General features: G+C 36.6%; 1 protein-coding gene across 3 annotated transcripts in view; it reads left to right on the top strand.

Moving 5' to 3' along the window:
- SYPL1 (synaptophysin like 1) overlaps positions 1 to 8,558 on the top strand; it is a 29,723-nt gene extending 21,165 nt beyond the window's left edge. For 2 of the 3 annotated variants that reach the window (NM_001427863.1, NM_001427864.1), the window contains 2 exons: positions 4,259 to 4,447; positions 6,993 to 8,558. In NM_001427863.1, coding sequence (NP_001414792.1) covers positions 4,259 to 4,447; positions 6,993 to 7,121 — 318 coding nt within the window. In that variant the 3' untranslated portion in view covers positions 7,122 to 8,558. Of the gene's footprint in view, positions 1 to 813; positions 824 to 4,258; positions 4,448 to 6,992 lie in introns of all 3 variants that reach the window. The other variant, NR_190213.1, reaches the window with a different exon arrangement.
- The last annotated feature ends 8,185 nt before the right edge of the window (positions 8,559 to 16,743 follow it).

Genomic DNA, 16,743 nt, shown 5'->3' with positions numbered 1-16,743 from the left:
ACTCTTGGCATAAACCAGTTTCAACATGTCTTGACTTCTGCCACAAGTTTATGCTTGCTCTTGTCATGTTTAACCCAATTCTTGTAGCCTGTTTGCAACACTTCCTCTGTACTCCTTATACGGAGAGAGGTTTGTTTGTTTGTATCTAACTCTTTTAACCTGGCAAGAACTCGAATATATGACAAAGCATATTAGGTTGCAAATAGCAGGGAAATTAAGTAGAAATTAACGTGTTTGATTTGAAGAATTGCTAACAATGCTAGTAGTCTCATAACTGTTTTCCTGTTTCTTATCTTTTTTCTCTTTTCTCAGAGATACCCCCTTAATGCCTGACACCTGGTCTATGTTCTTAAATTCTTTAATTTAAAATCTGACCAAGGTAATTCTATAAAAATTATAGAATTTGGCATTAGTGGCATTCATGAGCTAATTCTGAATCTTTAAAATGGCAACAAAGGATTTGAATTTGAAATCCTAATACCTTCTTTGGCCTCAGGGTCTACTGAGCTAGAAATAAAAATAATCTCTGAGATTTAGTTAGTAGAATTCCCTTAGATTATTGGTGGCAAATCCAGACATAAACTGTAGTTTTAAAGTGGACCTCTACTACCGAAGAATAACTACAAAGTCAGTATTGGTATTACTGATTTGAAGGGACAACAGAGATGTTTTCGTGATACTGGTCATTTATATCCTAAGAAAACAGTAACTATTCACATCTGCTTATTATTTGTGAAGTTACTTTAAAGGATAGGCCAAATTATTAAATAACAGGTTTTATTTATTTTTAATTTTTGCTGCCTGGACCATAAGAATGCAAATGGTAAGTAAGTAATAAAACAGTATTTTATCCATCATATTTATTCCATGTCATGTATCTGAGAAGAAATTCTCAAACCTGATATTTTCATAAAACATTTCTTGGTTGTTAAGTGACTTTCAAAGGGTAGACATCAGCCATTTTAATTTGCAGTACTTAACAGAAATTTCATGTTAGTAATCTGTAACTTCTGTGGACTTTTCAAGCCTTATTTATATTTTGTTAAAGTTCTTTATAAATTCTAAGTGAAGATGTTTCTTGCCATCTTGTCATTATCCCAACAAATTTTAAGTTAAATCTTATAAAAGCAATGAACCTTTTATTTCTCTTATTTTGTTCATTAAGCCTTAAAAATATGACAGTTTTTAAAGCAGCATTCAAATCTACTTTGGAGGAGGCTTTTTTTCTGCCTAATAAAACTATAAAACTGATCTAGTTGCATCATTCAGAAAAGTCAAAAATAATTTTCCACCTCAGAGTGATCATATAGAGAAATAATAATGGTCCTATAGAGACATAATCTAGAATTAGTTCCATAAGTGGTTTTTTGTTGATACAGTGTATGATGGATACTTCTTATTTGTAAAAGTCCAGCCTCTAAATTAAATTTTGGATTTTACTTTAACCATATAAATATAAAAAAATTTTTTTTGTGATACCTAAATTTTTAACTATAGCCAAATGAATTTTTTTTTTAAGTACCATTTGTTAATGACGGTATGCTCTTTCATCGGTGTTCTCAATTCTTTGCTGAGCTGTCTCTAGGAGAATTTCAGTTATGACATTTTAAAATCAACTTTAGTTTTTAAGTAAATTCAGCATGTTTTTATGTTAAATAGCCAGAGCTTAAGGGTTCTAGGCTGTGTGGAAGATCAGAAATACCATAAAACGAAACCAAGCAAAGATAGGGTATCCCAAATCCTAAAGTTCTGTTATGAGTTATATCCTTCTTACTGGTAGCACTAGGGCTGCCACAGGCATGTTGTGCATTGCATAATTCCAGGTGGCATCATTCATGTAAAACTAGCTAGAGTCCTGAGTCACATGGACTGTCTTCAGAGGCCCGCATTTCTCCCACTTCCCCTCATCCTAAGATTCCTCATGCATCATTGTCAGAAAAGAACCTGCTTTTGAAATATAAAAATGTCATTCATAAGCCATTAATAGCTTGGACATAAAAAGCATAATCAGGAAAAAAAATTGTGTTTTTTTGATTAGGAATTTGGAAGGAAGAAACCTTAAAATTAAGATTTGACATCTATTGGTCAAAGTGATGAACTTTAGCCCAGAGAGAATTTAACATGTGATAATCTCATACTAATTATCAGCTCTTTCTAGCAAGTGCTTAGGAAACGTTTGCCACAGCACAAAATATAGCTGAGTACAGCAGCAAAAAGGGGAGTAATCCCACAGTGCAAAATACTTAATGTTTCTATTCTTTTCTCTTTGATATACATTTTTTAAAGAGGACCAGTAGCAGTGGAGAACTTAAATGCAAATACTGTGACACCATGCTTGTAAAATTAGTCATTGTTTCAGTTCTCTAATGCAAGGCATTGATTCAGTGCCAGCTTGACCAGGTAGACAAGCTATATATAGCAGTTTCTGTATCTCATATGTGATCACTGGTATTTATGACATAAATGACTAAAAGCTCATTGGCAAAAGTAATTTAAAACTAACCAGATTTATTTAAAAAAAAAAAAAAAATTCTGTGATAAGCTCCAAAACCCATTTCTGAGCTTGGAGAGATTTTTGCTACAGATAGTGAGAACTCATAGTCTTGAGCACACCTGAATGCTCAGATTACATCGTTCAGTTCAGTTCAGTCGCTCAGTCGTGTCCAACTCTTTGCAACCCCATGAATTGCAGCACGCCAGGCCTCCCTGTCCATCGCTAACTCCCGGAGTTCACCCAAACTCATGTCCATCGAGTCGGTGATGCCATCCAGCCATCTCAACCTCTGTTGTCCCCTTCTCCTTCTGCCTCCAATCCCTCCCAGCATCAGAGTCTTTTCCAATGAGTCAACTCTTTACATGAGGTAGCCAAAGTATTGGAGTTTCAGCTTTAGCATCAGTCCTTCCAGTGAACACCCAGGACTGATCTCCTTTATAATGGACTGGTTGGATCTCCTTGCAGTCCGAGGGACTCTCAAGAGTCTTCTCCAACACCACAGTTCAAAAGCATCAATTCTTTGGTGTTCAGCTTTCTTCACAGTCCAACTCTCACATCCATACATGACCACTGGAAAAACCATAGCCTTGACTAGACGGACCTTTGTTGGCAAAGTAATGTCTCTGCTTTTTAATATGCTATCTAGGTTGGTCATAACTTTCCTTCCAAGGAGTAAGAGTCTTTTAATTTCATAGCTGCAGTCACCATCTGCAGTGATTTTGGAGCCGAAAAAATAAATTCTGACACTATTTCCACTGTTTGCCCATCTATTTCCCATGAAGTGACAAATCTTACATTGTTCCACTTTTTTTGTTAATTCAAAGGAAGATCAAAGGAGATGGAAACTTATACTTTATACTATCCAAATACATACTTTAAAAAAGTGTTACTTAGATTTTTATAGCCAGTACTAGTCAACAGAGTTCTAGTTCCCCAGCAGATTAGATTAGGGAGAGTAAATTTTTTTCTTATTAGTTCAATAAGAAATTATCCAAAATATTAAAAATTCACTCCTATTCTTGACCTGTAATAAGTAGCAAACACTTTAGTAGAAAACTGGTAGTGACAGGGTGTTTTGAGAGAGATTTTATTGTTGTTGTTCTTAATATAATGAGCATTCTTAAACTTTTGTAGTCACGTATTTAAAAAGAGACAAGTCATCCTGGATGTGTGCTTTTCACCATCTCACTATTCATATCATAGAGCATTAGATTTAACTAAGAGGTTTGCCAGAACAATATGAGAAAGCAGGGGAGGATAAGGGAATTGAGAGTATATGTAAGAGATTATAATGAAGAACCTTAAGAGTCTAAATAGAAGGAAATGGAGATCAGATTGTAGATCTCAGTGGGGTCAAAGGACTTTTAAGGTTGGGGTGCCAAAGAGAATGAGCTAGAAAGAGAGGTGATATTTGAGAGGGGTGATTAAAACAGAGATTATGGAGTTATACAGTTATTGGTGATAACAGAGTCTGATATATGATCCCAAGAGGGAGAGGGTTAGTTAGATAAGGTTATGATGACGGCTTTATTAAACTTTGATTTCTCCATGTAAAAATCTTAGACCCTTCAGAAGATGACTGGTGTAGCTCAGGCATTGGCCTGGCAATAGTAAACAGCAGTGTTTGCTATGTTGATTGTGGCCTTTTTTTATAAAGTATGTCATTTCTCAGGACTGAGAGTTCAACATGATTTCCTTGCTGGTGGATTTGAAATTTTGTATCTTTAAGTATTCATTATTAATTCACACCTATTTTTTCTTTAGGACTTTGTAATTACTATTGTTGTGACTTTTTTGTGGTTGGTGAGCACTTCAGCCTGGGCTAAAGCTCTTACAGACATTAAAGCAGCTACCGGTTCCAGTATTGTCCAGGAACTTAAGACTTGTAATGTTCAAGGAGTGATGTGCCAGTTTGTCTCTGTGACTAGTATGGGATCCCTAAACGTGTCTGTGGTGAGTATGCAGTGTTTATAAAATATTTTATTTCACTTACTAGAAAAACCTTACAGTGATTTAAGAAAACAATAGTTTTAATAAATCCCTGGATGAATATATTGATTTTATCTTTACCAAGCTTATCAGAATCCTAGTTGTCATATAGTCTTTATAACAGCAAAAAAAAGTTTGTGAAGAAAATTATTACTTGTAAACAAGGTTAGACAAGATCATGGTTACGTCTTTATTAAGATTAACTAGGCAAGACTTTGACCCTAAAGGCGCTGCTGCTGGTGCTGCTAAGTCACTTCAGTCGTGTCCGACTCTGTGTGACCCCATAGACGGCAGCCCACCAGGCTCGCCCGTCCCTGGGATTCTCTAGGCAAAAACACTGGAGTGGGTTGCCATTTCCTTCTCCAATGCATGAAAGTGAAAAGTGAAAGTGAAGTCACTCAGTCGTGTCCGACTCTTAGCGACCCCATGGACTGCAGCCTACCAGGCTCCTCTGTCCGTGGGATTTTCCAGGCAAGAGTACTGGAGTGGGTTGCTATTGCCTTCTCTGCTAAAGGCACTAATATAAAATTTATTAAGACTGTGTGCTAAGGTCATTACACATATGTCAATTCTGAGAGGAATGTGGGAAGTGGTGTTATTATCTTCATTTACAACTGGGAAAGAATATAGCTTGTATGTTAAATCACTCAAGGTGACAGGGCTAGTAAGTTGGCAAAGCCAAGGTTTGAACCAGATCTGACTTCTGTTGTTGCTGTTTAGTCCCTAAGTCATGTCCGACTCTTTGTGACCCCATGAACTGTCCTCTGTCCATGGATATTAGCCCTTTCTCTGCTTTGCTCTGGGTCTCTGAAAATAGAACTTTCATAGTTCCTTCAGTTCAGTTCAGTTCAGTTGCTTAGTCGTGTCCGACTCTTTGCTACCCCATGAATCGCAGCACGCCAGGCCTCCCTGTCCATCACCAACTCCCGGAGTTCACTCAGACTCACGTCCATCGAGTCAGTGATGCCATCCAGCCATCTCATCCTCTGTCGTCCCCTTCTTCTCCTGCCCCCAATCCCTCCCAGGATCAGGGTCTTTCCCAATGAGTCAACTCTTCGCATGAGGTGGCCAAAGTACTGGAGTTTCAGCTTTAGCATCATTCCTTCCAAAGAAATCCCAGGACCGATCTCCTTTAGGATGGACTGGTTGGATCTCCTTGCAGTCCAAGGGACTCTCAAGAGTCTTCTCCAACACCACAGTTCAAAAGCATCAGTTCTTCGGCACTTAGGTTTCTTCACAGTCCAACTCTTACATCCATACATGGTCATAGTTCCTTAAATAATCCTAAAATTTTGGCCTCTAAATTTAAATATTATTTTGTCTGGTATTTTATCCAAATACAGATATACTATTAATATAATGAGGGTATTATTTTTAAGGAGATTTCATGTCTTTTCAAGAAAGTATTTTTCAAGTGGATAAAGTTGGTCTTGCCGTATAAAGCAATTTGGCCAAATTTTTGTTTTAAAAGTCTTTTTTTTTTTTTGCATATATATTGACGGTGAGCTGAGATAATTTCAGAAGTGTTTTTATACCCAAATAATACAAAAAGATAGAAGAAGGCAGTTTGGGGCTTCCCGGTAGCTCATTGGTAAAGAGCCCACCTGCAGGTGCAGGAGACTCAGGTTCTCTCCTTGGGTTGGGAACATCCCCTGGGAGGAGGAAATGGCAACCCACTCCAGTATTCTTGCCTGGGAAATTCCATGGACAGAGGAGCGTGGCGGGCTACAGTCCATGGGGTGGCGAAACTTGACTTAACGACTAAACAACAACAGCACAAATATGATAGTACCTAAGCTTTTTACCCTACTCTTACCTCATAGGTCACTACTATTCTTGTATTTCTTTTTTTTAAATACTGTGAAAATCGGATATCTGCAGTTCCTTCATCTCTGAGACTTTGAACTTTCAGATTTGTACCTGGGAAGGCTGATTTCCTTTAGGTTGATTAATACAGGATGTGACGTAAGGTTTTCTTCTAAGACTCCTTTTCTCTTGTGGCTGCAGCTGTGGAAGCAGAGGTGAATGTAGGAGGGGGATGAAGTAGGGAAGTAGGAAAAGGTGCACAAAGGATGTTCATAACCATTCAGATGGGAGAAAAGTAAAACCCCTCCTAGTGAAGGAACCATGGATCCCAGTTGTTCTCTTCACCTAGAACCACCAAGGTCTAAATATAAAGTAATAAAAGGAAGGTCTTATTTACTTTTCTCAAACAAATTTAATTCCTTTTTTAAATTGGTAATAATGCACATGTAGAAATAAGATATGTTTTAGTCACGATTTGATATGTTACAGATTTAGAGATTTCACTGGGAATAAGTCATTATATATCTAAATAGGGCATTGAAATACAGAGTATTCCGTTTTTATTCCACTTGATGTATCGTTCAGACTTCAAATGAAATGATAGTATATGGCCTGGAAATATTAAATATTTATAGGAAAACTAAGATAGGTATGAAATTTTAATAGTATACTAGATTTGCATGTTTGTTTTTCTCTTTCTTAGATCTTTGGCTTTCTGAATATGATACTTTGGGGAGGAAATGCATGGTTTGTGTATAAGGAGACCAGCTTTCACAGTCCATCAAACACTTCTACTTCTCAAGGAGGTATTCCTCCTCCAACTGGAATATAATTGAAGGGAGAAGTACACTGTATGAAATAAATGTCTGTACTATGACCTGTTGCCAACACCTTGAGAAGCATTTTTTGTTTCTAATAAAAGTAATGGCTTTTTCAGTAAATTGGTGGGTTTAAAATTTTGCTGCTTTTTTACATAAAGCTTATGCCTTTCCTAGGAATTTAAGATGTAAATGTATTCTCACATGTGAATTTGAAAATTCAGGGGCCTATTATGAGATGATACACATTTTTAAATGAACGGTAATTTCTTCACTAAGTTGTTTTCCTTCCAAAGTGTTTACACCTTAAGCCTTAACATATATCTTCACTCAGAAAAGAGTTTTATTGTCATATCATAATAGGAAGAAAATCTCTTTTGGAATATTACACTACTGTAAGTTTGTACAGATCATATTCCTAAGATGTGTCTTTGTTTAAGAAAGTTTTGATTACATAAATCATATTTAGAAAAAACAGTTAACAGTTTATATCTGAACACTGTTTATATGTTATGAAAAATGCTTAATTACAAAGGCTGATGTATGTTTTATTTCTGTTTTTCTAAATGACCTACAGTACTTGGTAGGTGTACTAAAATTGTTTGGGGAGTGGGGTTTAGAGACTTCTAATAGATGTATAGTTAATTTGGTAATTCTCTCGCATGAGGTGTAAGCTTCCATATGCTGGTTATTTAATAGATTTGCTACATAAGTAAAACATGGTTCACCTAGATAGTTTGATATGTATGGGCATTACTCCTAGTAGTATTTGTTTGTTGTCTTTTGTTGCTTATGCTCCTTCCGTGCAGGCTGAGACCTAATCTCCTGCAAGTACAGTAAAATAATTTACCTATTTTTGCAGACCCTATTCATAGGATAAAAAAAATTAAGATTGCCTTTTACTTTTGAAACATTTATATTCGATGAAGTTGCTGTCTTGAGTTTAGTATTGATATTGTGAAAATGAATGCAATTTGGATTTCACATTTCTTAATGTTTGTTCTTATTTCACAAATGGATAATTAAGGAATTATGCGTCAAAAAGAAGGAACCTAAGTGAGCTATATTATGGGTGTGCTGTCTTTGCTCACACATTTGGGTAGCTTCTGGAATACAGGACTTATTCACGTTTTGCTTCCTAATCTTTCTGTTGTACAGGGCCAGATCTCCTCTTAGCCACTTGATTGTTTTTATGTGAAGCACATCTTACTATCGCCTTATTTTGGTTGCTTTTGTTCACAAGAATTGTTAATATGAGAATGTGTATCCACCTTAATAAAGAAGTTAAAATAAAGAGTGCACTGATTGTTATATTATAAAGAAACTTTCATCTTAAAGGCATGAGCAGTATAAAATAGAATTGATTTACAAAGCAAGAAATAGAATATTACAGTAGGTTTTTTTGTTTGTTTAATGTTTGGCAAGGAATAAAAAATGCTTTGGACACCCTGGTTCTATTTTTCTTTCAATATCATTTTAAAATGCTCATTTGTAACTTTCAGGTTGAGTTTTACTGATAAACCTTTTCTAATTGACTGTCCAGTTGGCAGCAAAGATTCTTAATTAAAAGTGTATGCTCTGGAGCCAAACTCCCTGAATTTGAATCTTGGCTTCACCACCTACTAGCTCATTGTTGGCTCAGTCTTGTTTGATCTTTGCGACCCCCTGCCAGGCACCTCTGTCAATGGGATTATCCCAGCAAGAATACTGGAGTAGGTTGCCATTTCCTATTCCAGGGGATCTTTCCAACCCAGGGATTGAACCCCCCTGTCTTGCAGCTCCAGCATTGGCAGGCAGATTCTTTACCTTTAGGCAATTTACTTACCTCTATGTGCCCCCGTTTGCTTATCTGAAAAATGAGAATAAGAATGCTGACCTCAAAGAGTTTTAAGTTAATGGCATTAAATGTTAATAAATAATGAGATCATAGATCTAGGAAAAAGTCCATTCTGTTGCCTTTCACTCTCTGATTTTGAGTAAGTGTTACAGGGTTAAGACTTTTAGGATAATTTCCAGGACAGAGGTTGCAAAGAATTTTTTGTAAATAGCATTATTACCAATGTTTTTGTGAATTGAAGTCACTTGAATAAAGATATGCTATAAATGTTAAGGTCACTTGCTTGCTATATACTTTGTTTCATGTTTAATTAAAAAATTTAAAATCATGTAGCATTTAAGATAAGTATGGGCTTTGCCGGTGGCTCAGAGGGTAAAGAATCTGCCTGCAGCACTGGAGACCTGGGTTCGATCCCTAGGTTGGGTCAGGAAGATCTCCTGGAGAAGGGAATGGCAACCCACTCCAACATACTTACCTGGAAAATACTGTGAACAGAGGAGCCTGGCTGGCTAAGGTCCACGGGGTTGCAAAGAGTCTGACATAACTGAGCGGCTAACACTTTTTAAGATAAGCATAAGAAATAGTATAGAACCAAGTTTCCACCACTAAGGAAAACAAATATTAACATTTTGTTTTATTTATGTCAGATTTGGTTTTGTCTTTTTAAGGAAATAAAGCATTATAGAGACAGCCTTTTCTTGCTGAAGTAGATTTTTCTTTTCACTATTACAGATAGCACTGAAATATTTTTGCAAAATACGTGAAGGCTTCTCTAGGATATACCACTAGAAGTAGAATAGTTGGCATGTGAAGTATTCACATTTCATTTGTAACTTAGGTAGTAAACAGTTGTTCAATAAGGTGCGAGTATGGTGTCAGTTTAGTTTCCCACTAACAATATGTAAGAGTCCCTGTTGCCTGTATTCTTGCCTTTGCTTGATGCTTGATGTTATTGGATTGTTGCCATTCTAATGGGTTTGCGATGGTGTCTGATATTTTTGAATTTGTATTTCTCAGATTGCGATTGAGGTTGGTTGTCCTTTCCTGTGTTTATTGGTCACTTCGGTTTGCCCTGCTCTGTATTGCCTATTCATATCCTTGGCCAATTTTTCTATTTTGTCTTTTTCCTGTTGATGTGAGGTGCTCTTTATTCTGGATACCAATCCTTTGACATTATGTAGATTGCAACTGTCTTCTTCTTCTCCATAGCTTGTATTTTACTTTGTGATTTGTCGTACAAAAGTTTGTCTTAATACTGACTTAACTGTCTTCATGGTTTGTGCTTTTTGTGTCTTAAAAAGTCCTTCTCACTACCATAAAGATATTCACCCCTCTTTTCTTCAGAATATGTTAGTTTTGTTTTTCACTTTTAGGTCTTTAAACCATTGGGAGTATACTTTTGTATATAGTATAAGGTAGGGATCTAATTTTTATTTTTTAAATACTCCCAATTTTCATGGTATGTATTTAAAAGTTCATCTTTTGTTCCCTCTGTTGTATATCATTTCTGTATTATTTGTAGTTCTTTACATTCTATACCAATCCATATCAGCTCTATCACCCTTTAATTATGTAACTTTACAGAAAGAATTGCCATCTGAGAGGATTAGTGCCAAAGCACCATCATTGTTATTCACAGTGGTCTTGGCTGTCTTGAGCCCTGTACCCTTTCATATAAATTTTAGGATGAGCTGGTCAAGTTCCTAAAAACCTTTGGGGTTTCAGTTGAAAAGAATTGCATTGAATTTATATATCAGTTTTGGAGAATTGTCCTATTTATAAAATATATTTATGAGCATGATGTATGTCTCCTTTTATGTCCTTCAATAAAGTTATAATTTTCTGCATAAAGATTTAGATTGACATTTGTATCTTGTAGCCCTGGTTACTATTGTACATAGTAACACTTATGTTCTAAGTTAAATTGTAATTTTTATTGCTGGTATACAAGATTTCTCTATTATTTATTGACTTTATTCATTTTTGTACAAGGCAGTCTTTCTAAACCATGTATGTGTGTGTGTGTGTGTATGTATATGCTCAGTTGCTAAGTCTTGTCTGACTCCTGCGATCCAATGGACTGTAGCCTGCCAGGCTCCTCTGTCTGGAATTTTCCTGGCAAAAATACTGGATCAGGTTGCCATTTCCTGCTCCAGGGATCTTCCCTACCCAGGGATTGAACCTATGTCTCTTGCATCCCCTGCATTGACAGGCAAGTTCTTTTACCCCTCACCACCTCTTAACTTCTTAGTAATTTTAATAATTTGTAGGTTCCTCTACTTTTTATATAGATAATTATATCATCTGCAAACTGGTAGTTTTGTTTTTTCATTATGTTTGGAAATTAGAGTAAATCTTTATTATCTTTAATTATAGTTACGTTATACTTGTCATTGGAGTCTATGAAAAATAGAAAATATGTTTATTTGAAAATACAGTAGCTGCCATTTTGCTTCACTATAGTAAACAACCACAGATTTATACCACCTTGTATATTGGTCATTCTGCTAAGTCACTTCAGTCGTGTCCGACTCTGTGCGACCCCATAGACGGCAGCCCACCAGGCTCCCCTGTCCCTGGGATTCTCCAGGCAAGAACACTGGAGTGGGTTGCCATTTCCTTCTCCAGTGCATGAAAATGAAAAGTGAAAGGGAAGTTGTTCAGTCGTGTCCGACTCTTCAAGACCCCATGGACTGCATCCTACCAGGCTCCTCTGTCCATGGGATTTTCCAGGCAAGAGTACTGGAGTGGGGTGCCATCACCTTCTCCGATTGGTCATTCTAGTGGTATGTAAAATTTGGTCAATATTCATAGTTCTTACATTGTGGAACATACAAATAAATGGAAAATAGTTACCAGTTAAAATTAAAGTGATTAATACTATTACATAGTTTACAATATTGTCATACAGAGTCTATTTCCTACTGTTAGAATTTGGATTTTACTTGTATAAGAACAGTAATTACAAGTGAAACCTTACTTGCTAGTTGAATTTCAAAAATTTAGCTGTTCAGTTTTTTTTTTTTGCTGTGCCACACAGCATATAGAATCTAGTTCCTTGACCAGGGATCAATCCCACACCCCTTGCAGTGGAAGCACGGAATTGTAACCAGTGGTCTCATGCTCCATGATAATCTCTCTTACCCATCTATTCCCCAGCAGCTAATGATCTTTGTTTCTATTAGTTTACATTTTTTAAGTTGTATGTAAATAGAGTCATAGAATACATATTCTTCTTGTTGGACTTCTTTCACTCAGCATAATTATTTTCAGATCTATGTTGCTTATATCAACAACTCATTCCTTTTTATAGCTATTGCACACAGCATGTGGATATACCACATACGTTTTATACGTTCACCTGCTGGTAGATACTTGGGCTGTTGCCAGTTTGGGGCTAATACAAATAAAGTTGCTACGAACATTTATATAAGTGTCTTTGTATGAATATGTTTCTCTTGGATACATAGGTCAGTGTGGATGGGATAGCAGAATCATGTGGTAGAAACATTAAATTTTCTAAGAAACCACCAAGGTGGTTGTGCCATTTTAAATTCTCACCAATAGTGTATGATAGTTCAGTTACTTCACATCTTCATCAACACTTGGTATGGTCAGTCTTTTTAATTTTAGTCATTCTAATATGTGTGTATATCTTTGTGATCCTAATTTGCAATTCTATAATGGCTAATGTGGGCTTCCCTGGTGGCTCAGGGGTAAAGAACCCGCCTGACAATGCAAGAGCTGCAGGTTCAATCCCTGGGTCAGGAAGATCCCCTGGAGAAGGAACTGGCAACCCACTCCAGTATTCTTGCCTGGGAAATCCCATGGATAGAAAAAGCCTGACAGGCTACACAGTCCATGGGGTCCCAAAGAGTCGGGCATGACTGAGCGACTAAGCACACAGTCTTTTTACAGCGTGTTGGTCTATCATCAGAACTGAAAAGGGAGCTGTATGACTATAGTAGAGATCTCAAATAAATAAATAGGGCCTTCATCACAGTATCATCTCAAGGTCCTGGGGGATGCTTTGGTTTTCCTTGTCTCCATTACGCTTCATTCTCTTAGCTGCATAACCACACACTAGACCTCTTTACCCTAATTGCTCCTTCTCTGAAATCTTTCTTATCCTTATTTTAATAATTTCACTGCATCTGTTCTCTGACCTTATCAGAACTGCTGGTCAGTCTCCTCACGTTCTGGTCATGTCTTCTGGTTTTACTTTCTTCCCTGCCTAGCTACTCCTCTCATGCCAGCATTCCCAACTTCCTTGCCTCGCAGAAGCCCAACCACAGATCATTCTTTCAGCTTTCTCTGTTCCTACATAAAGACTGGACATATTGCTTGACAAAATCACTCAGCTGTGCAGATTGATCTTACTCTAGAAAGTGAAAGTTGCCCAGTCGTGTCCGACTCTTTGTGACCCCATGGGCTATATAGTCCATGGAATTCTCTCTGCCAGAATACTGGAGTGGGTAGCCTTTCCCTTCTCCAGGGTATCTTCCCAACCCAGGGATTGAACCCAGGTCTCCCGCATTGTAGGCGGATTCTTTAATCAACTGAGCCACAAGAGAAATCCAATTATACTGGAGTGGGTAGCCTATCCCTTCTCCAGCAGATCTCCCAACCCAGAAATAGAACCAGGGTCTCCTGGATTGCAGGTGGATTCTTTACCAACTGAGCCACAAGGAAAGGCCGATCTTACTCTTAAATGTCTGAAATTTTACTAGGTCTCCTTGGCAACCTTTCCTGGGCAGCTCTCCCATTCTTCACCATTTGTATGCATTTCCGGAGCCTTCTATAACAGATTACTACAAACATGTAGCAGTTCATTACTGACACATCAGTATAATACCCAGCCCTGAAATATACCATCTTATAAATAGTGACTTAGAATAAAAGAAACTATCAGAAGTCAATGAATTATAAAAGCATCATTCAATAACTGGTATTGAGAAAATTGGACATTCAGGGGAAAAGCAAGTTACATTCTCAACATTACTCCCCTAAATAAATTTCAAATTGATTTAAAAAATTAAATGCCCAGCATTTAAAGGAGAAACACAAAATGGCTAATAACATTCCTGGAAAACAGTTTATCCAATAAATATTGATTGGCTAAATGCTGAGCACTCTGCTAGATACAGGGATACAAGCATGATGGATATACTGTTCCTGCAGTTGAGCCCATATTCTGGGCTATTTCACAATATACACCTAGAGTCTTGAAATTGCAGAAGGTGAAATGTTTTTTCACTCTAGAGTCATTTATATAAAATGCAGGTGTAACAAATGGCACCAGTGCTTACGACCAGTTAGGACCTTGAATTTACATTCTACCATGAACATTTTCATATTTCTGGTCCTGCTAATTCCACTTTGAGCATCTTAAATGATCAGTAATGCGGTTTCTACTCTTCCCTCCCTGACAAAAGGGAAGTCTTGGATTTGGCCCAGAATGGAACTCGAGATCAGCAAGTACATGAGGTTGATCTATGGGTTAAGGAAGTAACTTGCAGCTTTTTTGCAGTGTTCTTATTTGTTTCTATAGTTTCACAGAAGGGCTTAAGACATTTGTGATAACTAGCCTAACTTCTCATCTTTGTTTCTGGGCAACATCCCCAATATATGGTAGAGCCTTCTCATTACCAACCAATAGCCATTCTAACTTTCTATCTCAAATGAACAGAACACCATTTGCCCTTTGCCACCAGTTAAAAGACTTATTTCCCAGCTCTCTTGCAGCTATATGTAACTTGATGGCTAAGTTCTGGCCAACTGATTGAAAACAGAATGTTGTGTGATAAAATGCTTTTTAAAAAAGTGGGGGCACAGAACTTCCATGGTGGTCCAGTGCCTAGGACTCTGCGCTCCCAATGCAGGGGACCTGGATTCAATCCCTGGTTGGGGAAATAGATCACACAGGCTGCAACTAAGACCTGGTAGCCGAATAAATAATATACTTTAAAAAAAAATGTGTGACTGCAAACATTTCATTAGAATCCAATCTTAAATAAAACCACTACAGCAAAACCATGCTCAGTAGGAAAACAGAAGTTTTCTTTTGAAAATCAGAAAAAGTTTCATTTCAGCACTCTATAGAGACCCTATACAGCACAATAACTCAAGAAAAATAATTTGAAACACATAATGTTTGAAAAGGAAGAAATAAAACTGTCATTATGCAGACAATATGATTGTCTATACAGAAATCCTCCAAAAAATCTAAAAATAAATGATTAGACATTATAAAAGACTTCAATATGGTGAACACAAAAAATATGTATACACCAGACACAAACAGCATTTTTAAATATTAATATTGATTTACAATACCATAAAACTATGAAGTTCAAAGGGAAAAAAAACTAACAAAAGATGTACAAAATTTATACATAGAAAAATCATAAAATTTTAGAGACAAAGAGCAAGGATAACCCAGATAAAACTGAAGAAGGAAAATAATGAGAGGGGCCTATCTTTGCAGATAAAATGGTTTATTATAAAGTTAGAATAATTTAAAAAGTGTGGTATTGGTTCAGAACTATACCAGCAAACTGTCCAAGGGATAAAATGTAGAGTCCAGAATTAAATTTGCTTATTTGAAGTTTTAAGTCACACTGGAAGTAGTGGGAAAAGGAAACAAAAATAAACAAATGGGACCAAAAAACTGAAAGGAGACCTTATTTCATATACAAAAATCCAATCTAGAAGCATTAAAAGCTTAAATATCTAAAGCAAACTCTAACTTTTAGAAGAAAATATAAGTGAATATCTTTCTGATATAAGTATGATATAAAAGATGACATTAACAAGTTCAAACATTAAAATGAGCCATCAAAACATGTGAAAAGATACTTTCAAAAAAATAAAAGCTACAACTTGGGAGAAGTTATTACAACACAATTACTATGCAGAATAAATAAAGATTTCTACAGACAAAAAATAAACTAGTAGAAAACTGCACAGAAAATTCAAACAGGTGTTTAACAGAAAAGGAAATAGAGCTAAGAAACTGAGAAACGTATATGAAAACCTTACAGAAATACAATTCTACAACTATTGATAAAAGTTAAGAAGCCTGACACATCAAGTTTGAAGGCTATATGAATCAATGTGATCATGTTGCTGGTAAGAGTATAAATATAACCACTTTTGAAAATAATTTGTCATTTATCTATAAAGTTGTTCATGCTTTAAGACCCAGTAGTTCTATATCTAGGTATATACCCAAAAGAAAAATTAGCACCTGTACCACACAATTGCACTCATCTCACACGCTAGTAAAGTAATGCTCAAAATTCTCCAAGCCATGCTTCAGTAATATGTGAACCGTGAACTTCCAGATGTTCAAGCTGGTTTTAGAAAAGACAGAGGAATCAGAGATCAAATGGCCAACATCCATTGGATCATCAAGAAAGCAAGAGAGTTCCAGAAAAACATCTATTTCTGCTTTATTGACTATGCCAAAGCTTTTGACTGTGGATCACAATAAACTGTGGAAAATTCTGAAAGAGATGGGAATACCAGACTACCTGACCTACCTCTTGAGAAACCTATATGCAGGTCAGGAAACAACAGTTGGAACTGGACATGGAACAACAGACTGGTTCCTAATAGGAAAAGAAGTATGTCAAGGTTATATATTGTCACCCTGCTTATTTAACTTCTATGCAGAGTACATCATGAGAAACGCTGGGCTTGAAGAAGCACAAGCTGGAATCAAGATTGCCGGGAGAAATATCAATAACCTCAGATATGCAGGTGACACCACCCTTACAGCAGAAAGTGAAGAGGAA

The sequence above is a fragment of the Bos taurus genome, chromosome 4 (genome assembly GCF_002263795.3).
Source record: "Bos taurus isolate L1 Dominette 01449 registration number 42190680 breed Hereford chromosome 4, ARS-UCD2.0, whole genome shotgun sequence".
Lineage (NCBI taxonomy): Eukaryota > Metazoa > Chordata > Mammalia > Artiodactyla > Bovidae > Bos > Bos taurus.
The sequence above is the reverse complement of the archived record's forward strand: the minus strand, read 5'-3'. Positions and strand labels throughout refer to the sequence as shown.